The sequence below is a fragment of the Podarcis filfolensis genome, assembly GCF_964270895.1.
Source record: "Podarcis filfolensis genome assembly, chromosome: 2".
In the NCBI taxonomy this organism is placed as follows: domain Eukaryota; kingdom Metazoa; phylum Chordata; class Lepidosauria; order Squamata; family Lacertidae; genus Podarcis; species Podarcis filfolensis.
The window spans coordinates 100,952,883-100,970,857 of NC_139605.1; the positions used below are offsets into that span (position 1 = coordinate 100,952,883).

Here is a 17,975-nt window from a genome sequence, read left to right on the forward strand (position 1 = left end):
GTGATTCTGCTATATACATTCGTTGCAGATTGTGAAATCAAATTGTCCCTGTTGCTACAAAGACACTTAGCAAGCCACTAGTCTCTTGTGTGCTGTTGCTTAACACCAGAGCAGTACACAACAAGACCTCACTCATCCTGGGTGCTGATCTGGGTGTGTTTTTCTGAGACTTGGGTGAGTGCGCTGCGCTTACTCAGATACTTTTGAGCAACACCAAGAGAGGTTGCAAGGGCCAGTATGGGAGTGGAGTGTAGCTGAGATCCATCAACTTCCATCTCCATCACCAGGAAACCCCTATCTTGAAGCTGGCTGTGAGGGCCTGCACCTGGTGATTGGCCAAAGACCTCCATGCGCATTTGCGCATGTGCACACACACACAGGTTGGGAGCCTCAATGGTGCCCCTCTGGAGGCTTCACCCAGGGCAAAAAAACCCCAGCTAGCTCTCCAATAGCTACAGCGCTGCTAGGGAGGGCTGTTACTAGTGTACCATCTACCCTGATGCCCAGTAGCTTCTCTGACTGAGCTGGTGGAAGTAATCTCAGGAGTGTGCTGGAGGAATTAAGAATGATAGCTCTGGTTGATTTCAACATCCATGTTCTGGCTCAGGACTTCATGGCCTCTATGACAACCATGGGGCTGTCTCAAATTGTCATCTGTCCTTGACTTGGTCTGGAAATGGGATGGTGGTGGATAGGAAAAATTGGATAGTCAACTTAAGGTTCTACTTTCCTTTATCTTTCACTTATATAGAGTTGTTACAGAAACAAGTTCTACCCAGTAATACAGAATCACAGTATTCATCTAATGGACAATACATGGTTTTCACTTATCCATTAGTGATATTGATGTGAACAGTCCCCTTCCCCATTTTCCCTTCATATAATTTCCATCAATTGGGCTGTTTCCAGTGTCTCTAAAGTTTTAACATAGTCTGAGCCCTCTAGCACCTGACAAGACCAATCTTGAGATCAACCGACAAGTAAAAGAATAGAATGTCTCAGAGAAATTTGATACCTACTGTCTAAACCACTAAAACAGGCAGCAAGAGGATCCATTATAACATAAGCATGATGATTTAACTTATTATATCCATAACCTGCGACCAATCACGTTTCCTTTAATAAGAAGATGTGGCAAATGTTCTCTATGATTAGCAACCAAATTTTTCAAAAGATGCATCACTGTTGTGTGAGAACACATTTATTTAATTGGAATAGACACAGACAAGTTAGGCTGAAGACTGTAAACACCCAATGGTCAAAAAAATAACTTAAGTTAGAATAATAAACATTCAACTGGCAAACTCAATGTGCCATTGAATCATATTTCTCTTGCAATTATCACTTCTGTTTTCATTTTGCACTTTGGAATGAAATGGAATTAGTATTTTCTAAACAGACTTCACTCTACTTCTAGACAACAACATATTCAAGCCTCCATTTTCTTGTGTTTGAATTTATTTCAAAATAAATATTAAAGAATGTGGAAATGATAGTGGAACTTATCCTTATTCTTTTAATAATATTCACAAATTATTTATATTTGATTTTCAGTTTGGGACCAATTATCTTCTATTTAAGATGCTTTGGGGACTTGTCCTAGATTAAATGTCTTCAGAGATATAAAGGTGGAGCTACAGAAGGGAGATCTTAGCGATTGTGTACATTCAGGCAGAGATCCCTTTTTGACTAGTGTCTGTCAAAAGTTTTAGCTGTCAAACTTTCCTTCGGTTTCTAGTTTCAGAAGCCACATTTAGGTATGGCAATTTTGCTTAGCAATACTGCCTTTTTTAGAGATCCATTCTATTAAATTTAACAGAAGTTTAAAAATATTTCTCACATGCACAGTGGGGAAAGCTAATGCCTTGCATGCTGCTAAGATGAAGCCCAAGCAAAAGTGCATTCTTCATCTGAAGAACAAATGACACAATACAATATAGCCATGTCTGTGTAATGAAGCACAAATGGTGTATTCTTCCTAGCAGGGGTGACAGGCATCAGAGAAGCAACCGGAGTGAAGCAAGTGCTTAACTGTTTACAGCCCTAAACTTTCCCCTCCCTCACCAATGCTTGTAACCCCACCTGTGTTCTGGACTTACTTTGCAGCACTGAAGGAGGCCACAGGGCCATCATTACACACGGCTGAAGAGTAATGTGTAGTTTGCCCTCTAGTGAACTTGTGAGACATGAGCACAAAGTTAGAGAGTTGCCTCATCTAAAAACAAGGCAAACATGAAGAACCAAGATACCACCCAACAGGAAATAATGAGAAACAGCCTTGTGTTTTTAATTAAAAACACAACAATTTTTTTCATGTCTCATTCATTTGTTTGTTATAGAATCAAAACACAAGAGTTTTCCTTTTAATGAAAAACAGCAGCCATTTAAACCTGCATTTCTCTCACTCAAAACAGACTTGCAAAGGCCCAGGAAATTGCCTTTTGTAATTGTGCCAAGGCAAATTGTGAACCTTTAGAAAATGTGTTATCAAGACAATAATATTTGGTACACTTAGGGGGGAAAGTACTAAGGATGTGCTTTAATTATCATGGCTGTTAATTAGATGAACTGGAATGGGCTACTATTCTCTCTCTCTCTCTCTCTCTCTCTCTGTGTGTGTGTGTGTGAGAGAGAGAGAGAGAGAGAGACACACACAGTCCATTCTACCATTTCAGGATTCTTCAACTTATTCCCATATCATCCTGCTGTATGTATATTTTTAGCTGTGTATCACTGGGTGATAGACATCAGATGAACTCTCCAGTGATGCATTATGTGAATCAGCAGTTAGAAACTATAGTAGGGAGGGAGAAGGCAGCTAATAGAAGAGCATCTCCCCCAAAATTTGTTTCAAATCCCCATTTTTGTTTTTATTCTCCTCTGCTGAACATACAAAGTATTTGTCATGGTATTAAGGAACACTTTTTACATGTGCTGATTTACTGACCGATTAGGTGGCATAGGACGCGGTGGCACTGTGGGTTAAACCACAGAGCCTAGGACTTGCCAATCAGAAGGTCGGTGGTTCGAATCCCCACGATGGGGTGAGCTCCCGTTGCTCGGTCCCTGCTCCTGCCAACTTAGCAGTTCGAAAGCACGTCAAAGTACAAGTAGATAACTAGGTACCACTCTGGCGGGAAGGTAAACGGCGTTTCTGTGTGCTGCTCTGGTTCGCCAGAAGCGGCTTAGTCATGCTGGCCACATGACCCAGAAGCTGTACGCCGGCTCCCTCGGCCAATAAAGTGCCGCAACCCCAGAGTTGGTCATGACTGGACCTAATGGTCAGGGGTCCCTTTACCTTTACCTAGGTGGCATGTAGATGTACACAGGAAACAACAGTGTGCTGGAAGTACACCCAGTGAGCTGTTGACTAGTGTACCTATTCCCCTCCAGGACGGAGCATGGACAAAATGGGTTGTATCCAGTGTCAAATCATACTCAGAGCGTACCCATTAACACTAATAGACACGACTGGCTTAGGCCCATTAGTTTCAGTGAGTCTACCATGAGTTGGAGTAGAACACAATGGGTTTGTGGGTATCACATGACTGTTCACATGCAGTTCAACCCATTTCCAGAATGTTGTGTAACTCCTCCAAGAAAGGGTTGATCAGATCGTCAATGGCAGCCAACCTACACCCTCCCCAGTCAACCACAGCAAACCCCACAAAGCCACTGTCTGATAAAAGCAGCTGGGCTCAATCCATCGGAACACATCACAGCAACTTCTCATTTGTTGTACATGCATATAACCTTATTATCAGCCCTGCTACTTAACTCCCATTTGTTATAAAAACGTGTGGACATTTATGTATAACTAAGAATGACAGAAGGAATTGTGAGTTATAGGTAGCAGATAAAGATCAGAAAGATGAACGGAATGGGGAAATGGGAAGCCTGCATAAAAATTAAAGCCTTGGCAGAATTTTTGGCAACTGTTAAAGAACACCTAGGATTTATTATGTACTACCTTTCAGCCTGTTCTTTCTCCAAGGATCTCAGGGTGGCATACAACTTTATACCATCCCATCATATTATCATGTTAACTTACTGAGATAGGTTACATTGAGAAATAGTGATAACTACACAGCTGAATGGGTATTTGAACCAAGTTCTCTCAAGTCCTAGTGTGATACTTTAAACCCCACATAATTCTAGCCCCCTTGCTGTACAAAATGCAAGGATAATAGACTATATGAAGTAGAAGGTAATGAATGATAAACATGAAAGTATAAAAATCAGGAATCAGAGAGTTGGTTAATTTCCTTAAACAATGAACCGCTCCCTCAGAAAACATTTTCTCTCTTTAAAATATGCAAACAGCCACAGCATTACTCATGGAAAAAGAATCTTTCAGATTATCCGATAACCGTTCTTGCAATATAACTATGCAAAGTATACAGAGTTAAGAATGAACAGCAAATATTTTGGCACTGGACCAAAATCTGAAAACTTTACATGTGGGTTTGTAAAGAAAGAAACTTTTTAATCCTCATAACAAGCAAAGGATCCATGGCTAAATATCATGGCTCTAAGAATAAGTATTTCTTTATTCTCTTTTACACTGCAGTATTTATTGTGTTGCCCAATTCTACATGTCTAATCAGATGTCTAAGTTCAATGTCTTTCCCCCCCTGGTAAGTGTGCACAGTACAACTGCAGCCTTAAAAGCTCAGGATGATATTTCATATGCCCCTTTAAATAAACGTTTTGTTTTTCATCTATATAGCACTTGAAACCCACAAGTCACTTCATCAGGAGTAGGATGTGCGGGAGGAAAAGCAGTGTTCCAGTACTTACCTTTTGCATTCCCAAGTCATACTCACTCCTATTTATTCAGCATGTTTTAGCATTATGACCATGAGCAACCCTGGTGTTTAGACTTGAATGTTCCCTTTCCACTTCCCCACCCTTCAAGGGAGAAAAGAGTTTAAAACTTCTGTGAGTTTTTGTTCAAAACTGATGGTCAGAAGCTTTAAACTTCTTTTCCCCATGCATCAAGGAAGGGAAGGCCTCACCTGTTGATCCTTGTGACGCTAAATCATGGTTTAACACTACATCTGAATATAACATGTCTCATTTGAAGAAGCACTTAATATACAAGAGAAGAGGGCAAGAGAATGTCATATAGTTAATATGATTTTATCTCTACTTAAAAGTTTTATTTGGTGTGTACAGGCATCAACCATTTTAAGCACATCCAACTGATGCACGATCACCAACGCGTGGATCATTTTAGACCTGGAAGTAGGCAGAATGGGGGAGTAATGGGGGGGCGTAAGGGGGGTCTGCGCTTATACATGCTCTGCCAATACGCATGGAGGTCAAAAACAGAAACCTTGTGTGAAATGTTTGCCACCTGTATAGTTTTTCTGAAAATGGTTAAATTGCCCACCTGAATAAATACCTAAAAACATATATTACAAATGGTATTGCCATTTACAAATAAATATGTATCATTTGACAGCATAAGGTAGCTGAAATACTGGGTTGAAAGAGACAAAACTACATAAAAACCTGTCCCCAGGGTACAGACAGTTTAATTCTTTTTCTATGAACAAAAACAAATATAAAGCACACTGAAAATTCAGCCAAAAATGTGGTTGCGTCTTCAAGCAAGAAATTGTTTTCCAGTATACGTACAGTCTCCCTGCCCAAGGGCAGAAATCTATCAAGCAACAACATTTTACCTGTTCCTGTGTCTCCAGATCTCTGTGCTGTAACTTCTTTTGAACAGAGCGAACCTGATTGCAGTAGGTTTCAATTTCATCCTGCAAGCCCTGAAAAAATATCAAAACAAAGCAGATATGAACATTCTTAAGATCAGAAAGAAACAAAATGGAATGAATGCAACATCTGAAAGCTTAACTCATGGGTCTTCTGCATTCCGCAATGACAAACAGAGTGGCGGCCTCCATTAGCTTTCTTTTCATTAATTCCTTTCTACAGCAGCACTGATAGCAGTTGTATTTGTTAAAACAAGGCACACTAGTGTCCTTTAGGACTGCTGGCAAGTCATGGGAACAACAACAACAGGCTTCCAGCAGCCTGCAAAGGAGCCTGCTCATTTATATGATCCCTGGCTCTGACCTGGTCTCATTTCCCTGTGGGGAGTGGAATGGTAAATGCTGTTCCATGTCCTCATCAGCTGTATTGCAAGTTCCTTTCATTGCTTCTAGTTTAAGCATTCATTTCGTATGCACAGAGTTGGGTCTCTGCATGGGTCTTGCTCTGGGTTTGCCTCCCTCCAGTCAGAGGGCAACACCAAGAACATCAACTCTCTCACACACAAAAGGTAGGCTCTCTCCAACAATCCAGTGTAACGAGAATCAGAAGTTCAACACTTAGGCACATGCCTTGCATGCAGCACTTTCCTGGGTTCAGTCTCTAAGGCTGGGAGAATATTTCTATCAGAAACCCCTGAGAACTCCTACCAGCCTGTATGGAAAATACTTAGCTAGTTGGAGAAATGGTCCAACTAGATAGAAAGTGGATTCTAGGTTTTCAAAGTAAACAATCTTTTTCAGATGTAAGAGCGAAATGTGTCCTTGATAATAGATTGTGGGAAGCATTCAGTTAGATAAAGGTAAAGGGACCCCTGACCATTAGGTCCAGTCGTGGCCGACTCTGGGGATGCGGCGCTCATCTTGCTTTATTGGCCAAGGGAGCCGGCATACAGCTTCCGGGTCATGTGGCCAGCATGACTAAGCCGCTTCTGGTGAACCAGAGCAGCGCATGGAAACACCGTTTACCTTCCCGCCAGAGAGGTTCCTATTTATCTACTTCCACTTTGACGTGCTTTCGAACTGCTAGGTTGGCAGGAGCAGGGACTGAGCAACGGGAGCTCACCGTGTCGCGGGGATTTGAACTGCCAACCTTCTGATTGGCAAGTCCTAGGCTCTGTGGTTTAACCCACAGCGCCACCTGTGTCAGTTAGATAGTTGTGTGCAATACACAATGAGACTTTCCTTCCCTCTCTTCCCCAGATTTGTTCCGGAGGGTTGGGAGGACACCCCCCACCACCACCAGCAGATTTAGGGGGCACACCAGGGGAAGGGATGGAGGAAAATTCTGTTGCACAAAGAGAAATCCTTCTATGGATGTGCAACTTTGAATGCTGCTCCCTGAGATTAATAATAGAACGTGGAATTTGCAATGAATGTGCAGTTTGCAATGGACTGCATATCCTCTTTGAATTGGACTTAAACCTCTGAACATTACTATCTCATCACTATCTCTGAATTCTATCTCATTGCCCACTAAAAAATGTAGACTGGATAAACTAGAAAACATAGGACGTGATTCATTTGAGTGCTTGTGGCACACTTAGCACTTCCTTCTCAATGAGCAAAACTTTTAATCCTACTGGAAGCAACTAAAATAACTTGCAGTACAAAGATCTAACATCATCCCCTTTCTAACTCTTAGACAATTAACAGAGCAGAGTAGGCTTAAATCTTTTACAGGATAAAATGGCTATCCAGATAAGATAAGAGAAATACTTCTGATAGCCCTTGCATAATTGTTCTGAAGTGATTCCAAGAGTTAACTTGAAAGCATTAATGCTGTAAAGCTTTAACATATTATGATGCCAAAAACCTTAATCGACACCGAGAGAGCTTCAGATGTTAACAATTCCATATTGTTATACATTACATACATACACAGCGTGCCATAATGGAAGTCCACCATAAAACACATGTTGCAACATTTGCTGCCAAAGGAACCAAGGTTAGGGCAGTTAAAAGAAAGGTCTGTAACGCCGTCTTTTGTCCCCACATCCCTTTCATTACATTGGGCAATGAGGTGAAAAGGCTCAGTTGTTGTACCATGCTCTTCTGAAGTTCTGGGTCCGCCAAATTCATACATGCTCCTACTTTTCAACAGCAGTATGACACTGTATCAGTAATTAACAGCATACAAATTACAGCATCTGAACTTTTTAATTATCTGTGTGCTTTGGGTTCCTCCACCCTCTACCAAGTGCTTCCAAAAAGCTAAATTATGGAGGAAAGAATGGGCTTCAAACTTGTTTGAAATTAATTGCCACAAGTTATGCATATTACAGGTCTGATGCAACTAATGAGAGCAGGCTGACTATGCTGAACTCCAGCAAAGTTGCCCCATCGTATGCCTTCAGACTATCCCCTGGGATCATTATCATTCTAAAAAGATAATATGCGCAAATGGGAAAGGAATGAACTTTACATTCCAACTTCCTGGGATTTCTAAATGGTGGCATGGTGTAACTTTTGGCATCGTTGTTGCTCTTCCAGTGGTGCGTTATGATCTGGATTATGGGAATTAAGACTGCTAAGAGATGTGCCAAAAGTAGAACTGGGAATTAAAAGCTGTGGCAAGTACCAGCGGGAAAAGTGTACTTTAACTATACAGAAAGAAGTTTGTGTGCATTCTTATTTTAATTTGCCCAGAGAATAGTTCGGATTTGACAAGAAGCTTCATGCAGTCGTTTTGTTAATGATATCCATATTAAAATACATCTTCAAAATAATATCACAATTCACAAATGAGGACACATATGGTTTAACAACTGACAGAAGAATTTTTACGCAGTCTGTTGACATGTCAATTTATTGGCAAATTCAGATTCAATTCAAAATGGCAGCCAGTGTTCAAACATCCACAAAGACTACTGGCCCCACCTTGGGAATCCCATGCAAAGTTTGGTGACGATATCTTGAGAGGCGTCCAAACTCGCAGAATACAAGCAAATGGGCAAACCATTTCCCCAAATATATAGATGGTACATTGGTCTTCAGAAAATAGGGTGCTACTTCACATGCAATAGCTTTGCATTTGAAAAAGGAAGGCAGTTGCCCTTCCTATCTGGTCTCTTTAAGGTCACTGTTAGCTAGGAAATTTTCCCCATACATGAAAGGAAGGAGTGCATTTTATTAAAGAAGAGCAACTTGACAGACACTAGAAGACACCTGCAAGATGTAAATTAATCTGGGACATCAATTCTGCCCCAGGATAAAGATGCACTACCTACAATCTGGTCAGTTTTTCTCCAGTTTGGGAAAGTATGTCATTTACAGTTTCCATCGCTAAAGACCTAATCCCATCACTAAAGACCAGATATACTTTATAAATCAGATTCTTAATAAGAACTATTGGATGCATCACTGACATGCTACATTTTGCAAGCAATTTGAGTTAATGGGCTGGGGAAATACTCTATATTCAAGTGAGAGATTCGGGCTGTGGATATTAATCCAGAAACCTGCATGCCCTCTGCTGCAGTTAATATGCTAGCCTTCCTTTCTTCAAGCAGGATACATTTAAAAATGTAATAAGCAGCACTTGGCAGCTTTTTCTGGAAACACAATATAGCATCTTTTGAAAATTAAATGTAGAATTAAGGTTCAGAAGTCATGATTCAGCAAAAAAGCTTACTGCACTAGTTTCAACTGCTCAATAATACACTAGGCATTTTTTTCAGAAAAAAAACCACACCATTCAGGTTCAAACCTCTAAAACCCAAAGCCTACAGATTCCTGTTAAATGACTAGTTGGGATGGACCATACAGTGTCGCTTAAAAATAAAGTCTGATGGAATGATACCAGCACTATGGAATTATGAAAGTGACTGATGTGTTATCCTCAAGGGATAAATAATGACTAAAAGTTACACTGTGCAAGGAACAAGTATTAATCAGATTCTCTCAGCTGCAGAGATGACTTGCATCACTGCTATAAAGATAGCTTTTTATTTCAGCCAAGTTGGCTTTCAAATGACAAGCAAATATGTTTGCTGTTGAAGGTTTACACCATACCTGACCTTGGATGTGCTTTGTATTGGCCAGAGAACAAGGAAGTGCAATGTTTTGCTTTCTAGCACAGATATTCCATACTTTGAAAGGCACTTAAAAATGTAAATGAGATAAGCTCTACTCCTGTAACAATGTGAGTGCACTATAGAGTTATGGAAAAAGGCATAATCACTTTGATATATTGATATAAGTGGGGGGAAACCAGATAAATGATAAACCTTTGATTTATTACATTTTCTCTTGCACCTAATACTTTATTATTAAATACAGCATAGAACAATGCCTTGCAGTTATAATACTATCACCAAGGTCAAAACTGGCAGCCATGGTGGGGTGGCTCTTTGGTGGTTTTTTTCCTTGTGAGTATACAGAGGAAAATGGTTTTGTTGGAACTGAGCATCCATGCAACTTTCTCATTGATGATCCTATGATCTACCACTATCAAGGAATCCTGTCTCCACTAAAAGAGATAAACTGTGATGCAGAGCAAGGCTGAGAACAATACAGTGGAACCATGGTTCTCAAACTTAATCTGTTCCGGAAGTCTGTTCGACTCCCAAAACTGTTCGAAAACAGAGGCGCAGCTTCCGATTGGCTGCAGGAGCTTCCTGCACTCAAGCGGAAGCCGCGTCAGATGTTTGGCTTCCGAAAAACGTTCAAAAACTGGAACACTTGCTTCCAGGTTTTCGGTGTCCGGGAGCCGATTTGTTTGACAACTAAGCCGTTAGAGAACCTAGGTTCGACTCCACATGAATGGAGCCATTGGTTCTGTTCATTAAGCACGTTTTGTTGGCAAACAATGACGCCAAAAGTAGCTCTCAGAATTTATTTAATTTTTACCACCACATATGGTTAATCAATCAACATGAAGTTACATTTGTAAACTGCTAACCATGGAGATCAACTGGGTTTACTTGGAGCTGTGCATTTCTGGCAGCTGGCACTGGCATGAGATTCTCTACTTAATTAAACTGACCCACTTAAAAATGCTATGGTTTTCCTGTGGAGCAGTTACCAGGTAGAAGCGAATTTTTAAAAGCTTCCATGTGTGGCTACAACATTTGAATCAAAAGCAAGTTTTAAAATAGCAGGTACAAATAATTATTTTGCTACATGCTTCCTTTGGTCTCACTGTCCCTATGCTGGTTTTCCAGATACTATTACTGGAAGATTATTAAGAGGAGTTCTGACTCTTGTGGGCAAGGGAGTTTCCCATCAGCATCTTGACTGATATGCACCTAAAGGTCTTGTTTTCCTTCAGAATACCTTCCAAAACTCTCTTACAATGTTGTAGAGAAAGCATTATTCTGACTGACTTTTCAGATTTTTCATTCACCAACATGGCAATTAACTATGCTTAAAAACAAACAAAAAACAGGTGATTAGTTTGGTCAGCAGATTTTAAAAACAGATTTAAAACTCTATTCAGGCAGATAGGACACCAGAGTAGTTTTGATATGGAGTCATTAAAACATCTACTTGGTAACAAGTTCATAAATTTTGTACAAAATGCGAAAGTGAAACGGTTTGATTGAATTCTAAGATCTAACATTGTGAGTGCTTAACTTGGAGAAACTGATTGAACGCAAGCAATACTTCTTTGCATATAGATCTATATTGAGAAATATTACAGATATACCCACCCAAACGGCTCTCCACAGCACTTTAAGATAACTTGGAAGGGAGAGGTTTAACTACTTAGACCTACTGCGAGGCCTGCAAAAACAATGAGAAATATAGTTGTTTATGTTTGCTTCCTAACCCTCTGTCAAGAAGCTCAGAACAGCGTTTTCCTTTTTCAATAGAACTGCAAGGCAAATGGGGCTAAAAGAAAGTTAATTATACTATTTAGTGGTATTACTTAGCTTCACAGCCATGTCTGCAGCACACATTTCCCCTGACTGGTACAAATAAATAAATCACAGTACACGAGCAGCATTATAACTCCACCTAGCAAGGCTCCTCCCTGACTGTATTTGGGTGGCAGGATTATAATGCTACCACCATTATATTGGGGTTGGCACAATTATGGTGTGGGGCGACATCACTGGAAAAGCCCTAAAGGAATGTTGGCTATGATCGGGTGTTAGGCTTGGTATTTGAAAGAGGAGGGAAACTTTTCATTACCACATGAATAAGCCTGACATGATAGCACTTGTAAATGTTTGGGAGTTTAATTCACTCAAAATTCCCTCTGACTCATAATGTACTTAACAGACCAAATGTGTGGATATTCAATCTAGGTTAAATTCAAGTTGCTGCAGTCAGAAATGTTTGGCAACAAGTTTTGCAAGCGAGAACATCAGTTGAAGCAGCTGCAATTTAACATTATCTTCATAAAATTGATAGCATCCTCCCACAATCTATTCTTTCCCCCCTATTTCTTTCTGCAAGAGATTGAGCATACGTAGCTTGCTGAAATCCTGAGTGAAAGTCAATGGCAAATAATTAAAATGCCAGAGCTAGGAAAGGTCAGAAGGAATTTATAGGGATATAAATTATATAGCTCAGTGTACCAGAGCAGTTAGCATAAAAGGGAGGAAATTTAAATTCACTTATCAAGGGTTCTTTCGATTTCGATTTCCACGTTTCTGAAGAACAGAGTGGTTTATACCTGATAACAACTGAATGTCTAGGTCAGGTTCTTTCCTGTTTGCAGCCCCTAAAGAGGCGGTGGAAATCCTAAGTGCCATCTTGTGTGTGGATATTTTCTGCCTGTGGAAATATCCAAGGCTTTCTTCTGATGCGATGTTGAGAGAGAGCCAACGCAGCCCATTGCCAGGTTGACAGGAGAAAGCCTGGGCTGCCAATGCCCAACCACATCAGAATTGCCCCAGACTCCTAGAAGGCTGAAATCTGTAGCTGTAATATCCTTACCCCTGCACCAGGGCTTAAAAGAATTGGGGTTTAAAGGGAGGTAGTTTAAGAGAAAAGGGCTTGAAGGGGAATTTCAGCTCCCCTCACCCAAGTGCAGTTTTTTTGTGAAAAGTGGGACTCTTCCCCTGTTTAGGTGAGCTGGGAATAGCACAGAAACAAATATTGCTGCCTTGGAAGGTCTATGTTGATTCCAAGTGCTGTGGAAAAATAGTAATGGTCAAACCCCTAAGCCTTCCTGAGCTGCAGTGAAAGAACTGTCTTGGAAGGTTTATGCAAAAATGGTGGTATTTTATGTTGGGTAGTCTCCATATTTATTTTGACTGGTGATGAGGCAAATCTATACCCAGCATTCTTCTGCCCTATGCCTTCCTGTAAAATAATTCTCGCTCTGATTGCTCAATATCCCCCAATTAAATGTGGACCTGTTGATGATAGTACTAAAACAAGACAAGGAAAAGTTGACAGCAAACTTTGATAACCGCTGGTGTATTCTGTACATACCACCAAGTTATAACTTCTTAATCATTTGGTAAAATATTATCTGTTATTGTAAAGCAGATACATCAGGTGATTTCAGCTGAAAAAGGGATCAGGGGATCCATGAGAGGTCCTCTCCTTATCCCTCTTAAACTGCAGAATTGTAGGTGTTTTTTTAAAAGAAATGTTAATAACACAATACCCTTTTTCTTTTTGTACAAGGAAAACAAAACAAAAGTGTATGCAGTTAACTTAAGGCACATGTTTGCTGTGCACATATGAAAAAATTCTTTTCTGGTGGGAACTTTTGCAGTTGTTGCAAAATACCAATATATCTAAGAAGCTCTCTCTTTGATGTTGAATTATTGCTCCGCTACTCATTGGGCTACTTGTCCAATACAAACTCCAGTATTGAAGTCTCTATTTCTTTATTCTGAAAACAAAAAATAGGGGCTGGAGATAAACTGAAATTGACCCTAATGTCTGCAAGGGTGGAAAGTTGTATTTTGTACTACACCCACTGCTGAAATATATTGGAGAGTTTTTGTATTGCATATACACAATCTCTCCAGGACACTGAAAAATCCTAGTGAGGATTTACACCACCACATAAAGGAACAACCTCTGCTTCTTAATGCAACAGCATTTCTCAAACTCACTGTAGATTTAGCCCACGGTGTTGAATAAGTTGTGAGATCAATCCCTGGCAGGATACTGACATGCTAAGAACCTTACAATGTGGGAAAGTGGTGAAAAGAATCCATTCCCGAGCAAGAACTATCAAGCAACAAACCTGTGTCTGGTTTGACACACCTTATACTGGTCTGGTTCACACATAACAAGAAACCACTGTTCAAAGTAAACGATAGTTCTAAATAACCATGAGCACTTTGTTTCCTCCCCTGGTCTTGACTTAGAAGCCAAGGTTTGTTTGTGGCTTACCAGTTGTGGTTTGTTTCGAGAGAACAAACCATGGTCTTGGGTTCACACCTTACAATAGGCCAGACTCTGGCTTGTTTTAGGCATGTTCCCTCTGCTGCATGGCTCTATCAGGAGCCAGCGAGGAGCAAAGTACCTGTGCATGTTAAAGCAAAGTTTATTTTAAATGATGCATTAACACTGCATGCAAACTGGACCACTATTAATTTGCCCATTACATTCATGTAAACTAGTTGTACAGTGCGGTAGAGACAGTATTGCTGTGTAAATTATGGGTAAAGTAGAAAAAAATACAATTGATAACACAAATTGTTATTGTTTAGTTTGATTCCCTGTTCTTAAAAATTTACTCAAATACTGTTTTTCATCTAGGAACCCAGGCAGCTATAAGCTCAAGAAGTTCTTTAAAGACTCTTAACATTTTCTTATGTTTCATCCTTTTCTCCAACTCATATTTTTCAGCACTGTTCAAAAAGTTTTTCTGACTACTGGAACACAATGATTAAGAAAAATACTTAAACATATGCCTATGAACAGCCCCATTAAAATGAAACAAGAATGGTTTTATTCTTTGAAGTGTGATACCTTTGAATTCTTCACCTTACTCTGGAGCAAATTAAAATCTAAACAATGAAATCAGGTAGAATGATTCTTGGAATTACAAAATCAGAAATGAAAACAGTGCTTACAGTATTAATAGGTCCAGGTAACGTGTTAACATCACAATCTGTAAAGCATGCCAAACACAGGGGTTTCTTATGTGCCCCTCCAAAGCCCCCTGCCAAAACTACAGGAGTCTAACCATTTCTGAAGATCTGCTTAGGAGGGCAGCAGTTGTCCCCTTTTTAAGGAGCTGGGGCCTGAAGATTTCCTTTCCCTTTTCGTTTTGTGCCAGTCGTGTTGGCACTGCCAGGGGTGCCTACAGCTTCAGCTGATCAGATGGGCTTGCATTTACTAGCAGCGCCAAATTTAGGGCGGTGTGAGCAGTTCCTTCACATAGGGTGTCAAAATGGGGTGTGTGTGCGCAAAATTGAGGCGACCCATAACTGAGAATATCCATTTGAGGGCGCCAAACTTTGGCCTTGCACAGGGCACCATATTACGAAATATTACCAAAGTTCACCCCCAGTCACACGAAGTGCAAAATTGGGTTACCCATTAACAAATAGGATAGCAGGTTTCCCTACCCTTTCTGACATTGGGGCAGTTGGGTCAGGGGTTTTCTTCCCATATGGTTGAGTGTGAATTGATACTCCTGTCAGCATTTGAACTCAATCAATTCCACCATGAGCTCATGTTAAAAAAAATGGAAAAAAAGTTATCTACTCCTAAGGGGAACATTTTGTTTTGCAGTAGAGCAACTATTGGGGAAATATTTTTCGTCCAAAGGCTATTTTTATGTAGAGACTGTGCAAAATAAGCCTCTGAATCAACTGTTTGTTTCTGGCGGGAGTCCTGAGGACCTGATGGAGAGGCCTGCAGGGCCACATTTACCGTATTTTTCGCTCCATAAGGCGCACTGGACCATAAGGCGCACCTAGTTTTTAGAGGGGGAAATAAAGAAAAAAAAATCTTATTCCCCCCCCCCAGTCCCAAAGAGCAAAGAAGCCAAGACAGTGAGCGGGATGGATCCTGCTCGCTGTCTTGGCTTCCTCTTTAGCCGCGCACAACCTCTCCAGCCGGGAGAGGCTGCGCGCGGCTAAAGAAGCCATAGCCACGCGCAGCCTCTCCTGGCCGGAGGGGCTGTGCTCGGCTATGGCAATACCCCTACCTCCCACAAAAGCCCACAGGAGCCGCGCACCCTTTAAGGAGCGCGTGGCTCCTGCGGGCTTTTCTACGTGGAGGGAGAAGGGACTAACTGGCTGCGTCAGTTCCTTCTGCCTCCTGGGGAAAAGCCCACAAGAGCTGTGCGGAGCTTGTGTGCGGCTCTTGGGGGCTTTTTCTGCCTGCCTCCCCCCTGCATTCGCTCCATAAGATGCACACACATTTCCCCTTGCTTTTTAGGAGGGAAAAAGTGCGTCCTATGGAGTGAAAAATACAGTATCTACCGAAACTGAGCACCCACCCACCCCAACACTCATCTATTATATCATTCACTGAGAAGCCTTCCCACTGACATCAGCAGCCTTTTGGATTACTGTCAAGAGTGCTAGTGGGAGATCTCTCAAAGGTCAGAGATCACTGCATAAAACAGTACCCTCTAGATAAATATTTAAAAGGCTAGAATATTAATATTGGTGTATTGCTAGTACAGTTGGTTAGGATATCTAATGCATTTTTGCTTCAGTTGGGCAAGAGGAAACAACTTAGATAAAAACTCATGTTTTTCAGAAAATAGATCTTCTAAACTCAAAGATACCAGAACAGCTTTAGCATACACTTGTGGAGGAAAAAGTTCAAAACTTCCAATTTAAAACTACTTATATTGAGAGGATTTAAAAGATTCTGTCTAACATTTAGCTGACGCATTGTCAAAAACATTATCACACCACTTTTTGAAGTTTCTTAGCTTCCCTCTAGTTATTAAAGCTTGAACTGCAGAGTTTGTTATCAGTCTCAAAGCATACATGTTAAGGTTGTTTTTCTCCCCTTTAAATACAGCCAGCCCTTTGGGTTTGATTTCAGAACTATGAAGCACACAGACACACACAAAAAAAACAAATTAATCAGAGGGAGTGCCAGGTAAGAATTTAATGGCTTAATCCTCGGTCCAGATCACATACAGCAAGACTTAAGAATCATTCAGTTGGCAAAGTCTTGAACTCACTCCTGACCCCTGCTGAATCCCAGCTTTCTTGTGGTAATAGGGAAAAAATGGAGGCAGGGTCCTCATCTGACTGCTATAAAATGTACCACTGGACCATTCCATCCTGCTTCCACAGTGAAAACGAACCTCAGATAATCTAACAGCAAGGAAAGTGGATTGACCTTTTTTGTCACAAAGAGGGCACAACAACCATGCTTAGCAGGGATGAGATTGTGATTGGATCCATGGAATTGTGGTGTATCAAACAGACCATTATGCTGATCGCAGAAAAGAGTATGAGAGATTGACCCATTAGGCTTCATAGAACTACTACTTGTTTGTTTGTTTTTAAATTTACTTTTATTAACAGATTGTAACGTGCAATATAGTTCATTTATATAAATAACCCCAATATCATAAAACAAACATGGCATTGGGTTGTATTCAAAGTAGCGTCTTCCACAAGCAAAACTACTTCCGCTTGCACAAGAAAACTTGCCCTCCTTCCTCCCCCTCCCGCCTGCCAGACGCCGCTAAATCTGTTCTAGATTTCCCCCAAGCTGCCAGCGCAGAACTGAGGATGGTGTGGGGGGAGGGGAGGAGAAGAGAAGGGGGAATTCCCATTGCCCAAGCAGAAATCATTCCGCTTACGGAATTATTTAATTGAATACCACGCCCTATATTTGTTAGTGCTTTTATATCCTAGGTAAAGGTAAAGGTACCCCTGACCATTAGGTCCAGTCGTGGACGACTCTGGGGTTGCGGTGCTCATCTCGCTCTATAGGCCGAGGGAGCCAGCGTTTGTCCGCAGTCAGCTTCCGGGTCATGTGGCCAGCATGACTAAGCCACTTCTGGCGAACCAGAGCAGTGCACAGAAACACCGTTTACCGTCCCGCCGGAGCGGTACCTATTTATCTACTTGCACATGACGTGCTTTTGAACTGCTAGGTGGGCAGGAGCTGGGACCGAACAATGGGAGCTCACCCCGTCACGGGGATTGAACCGCCGACCTTCTGATCAGCAAGCCCTAGGCTCTGTGGTTTAGACCACAGCGCCATTCTGCCCCACCTTAAAACACATGCCAGCATTCTTCATGTTCAGATAGCCTTGTCTAAACAAAAATATTTTAAGCAGGCACCGCT

General features: G+C 41.1%; 1 protein-coding gene across 5 annotated transcripts in view; it reads right to left on the reverse strand.

The window, feature by feature from the left end:
• Positions 1-17,975, reverse strand: part of CEP112 (centrosomal protein 112) — a 235,632-nt gene that overhangs the window by 19,790 nt on the left and 197,867 nt on the right. For all 5 annotated transcript variants that reach the window (XR_014544414.1, XM_083598626.1, XM_083598625.1 and 2 more), the window contains one exon: positions 5,691-5,780. Coding sequence is in view for 4 of the 5 variants with exons in the window: in XM_083598626.1 (XP_083454752.1) it covers positions 5,691-5,780 (90 nt within the window). In the remaining variant the exon portion in view is untranslated. The remainder of the gene's footprint in view (positions 1-5,690; positions 5,781-17,975) is intronic.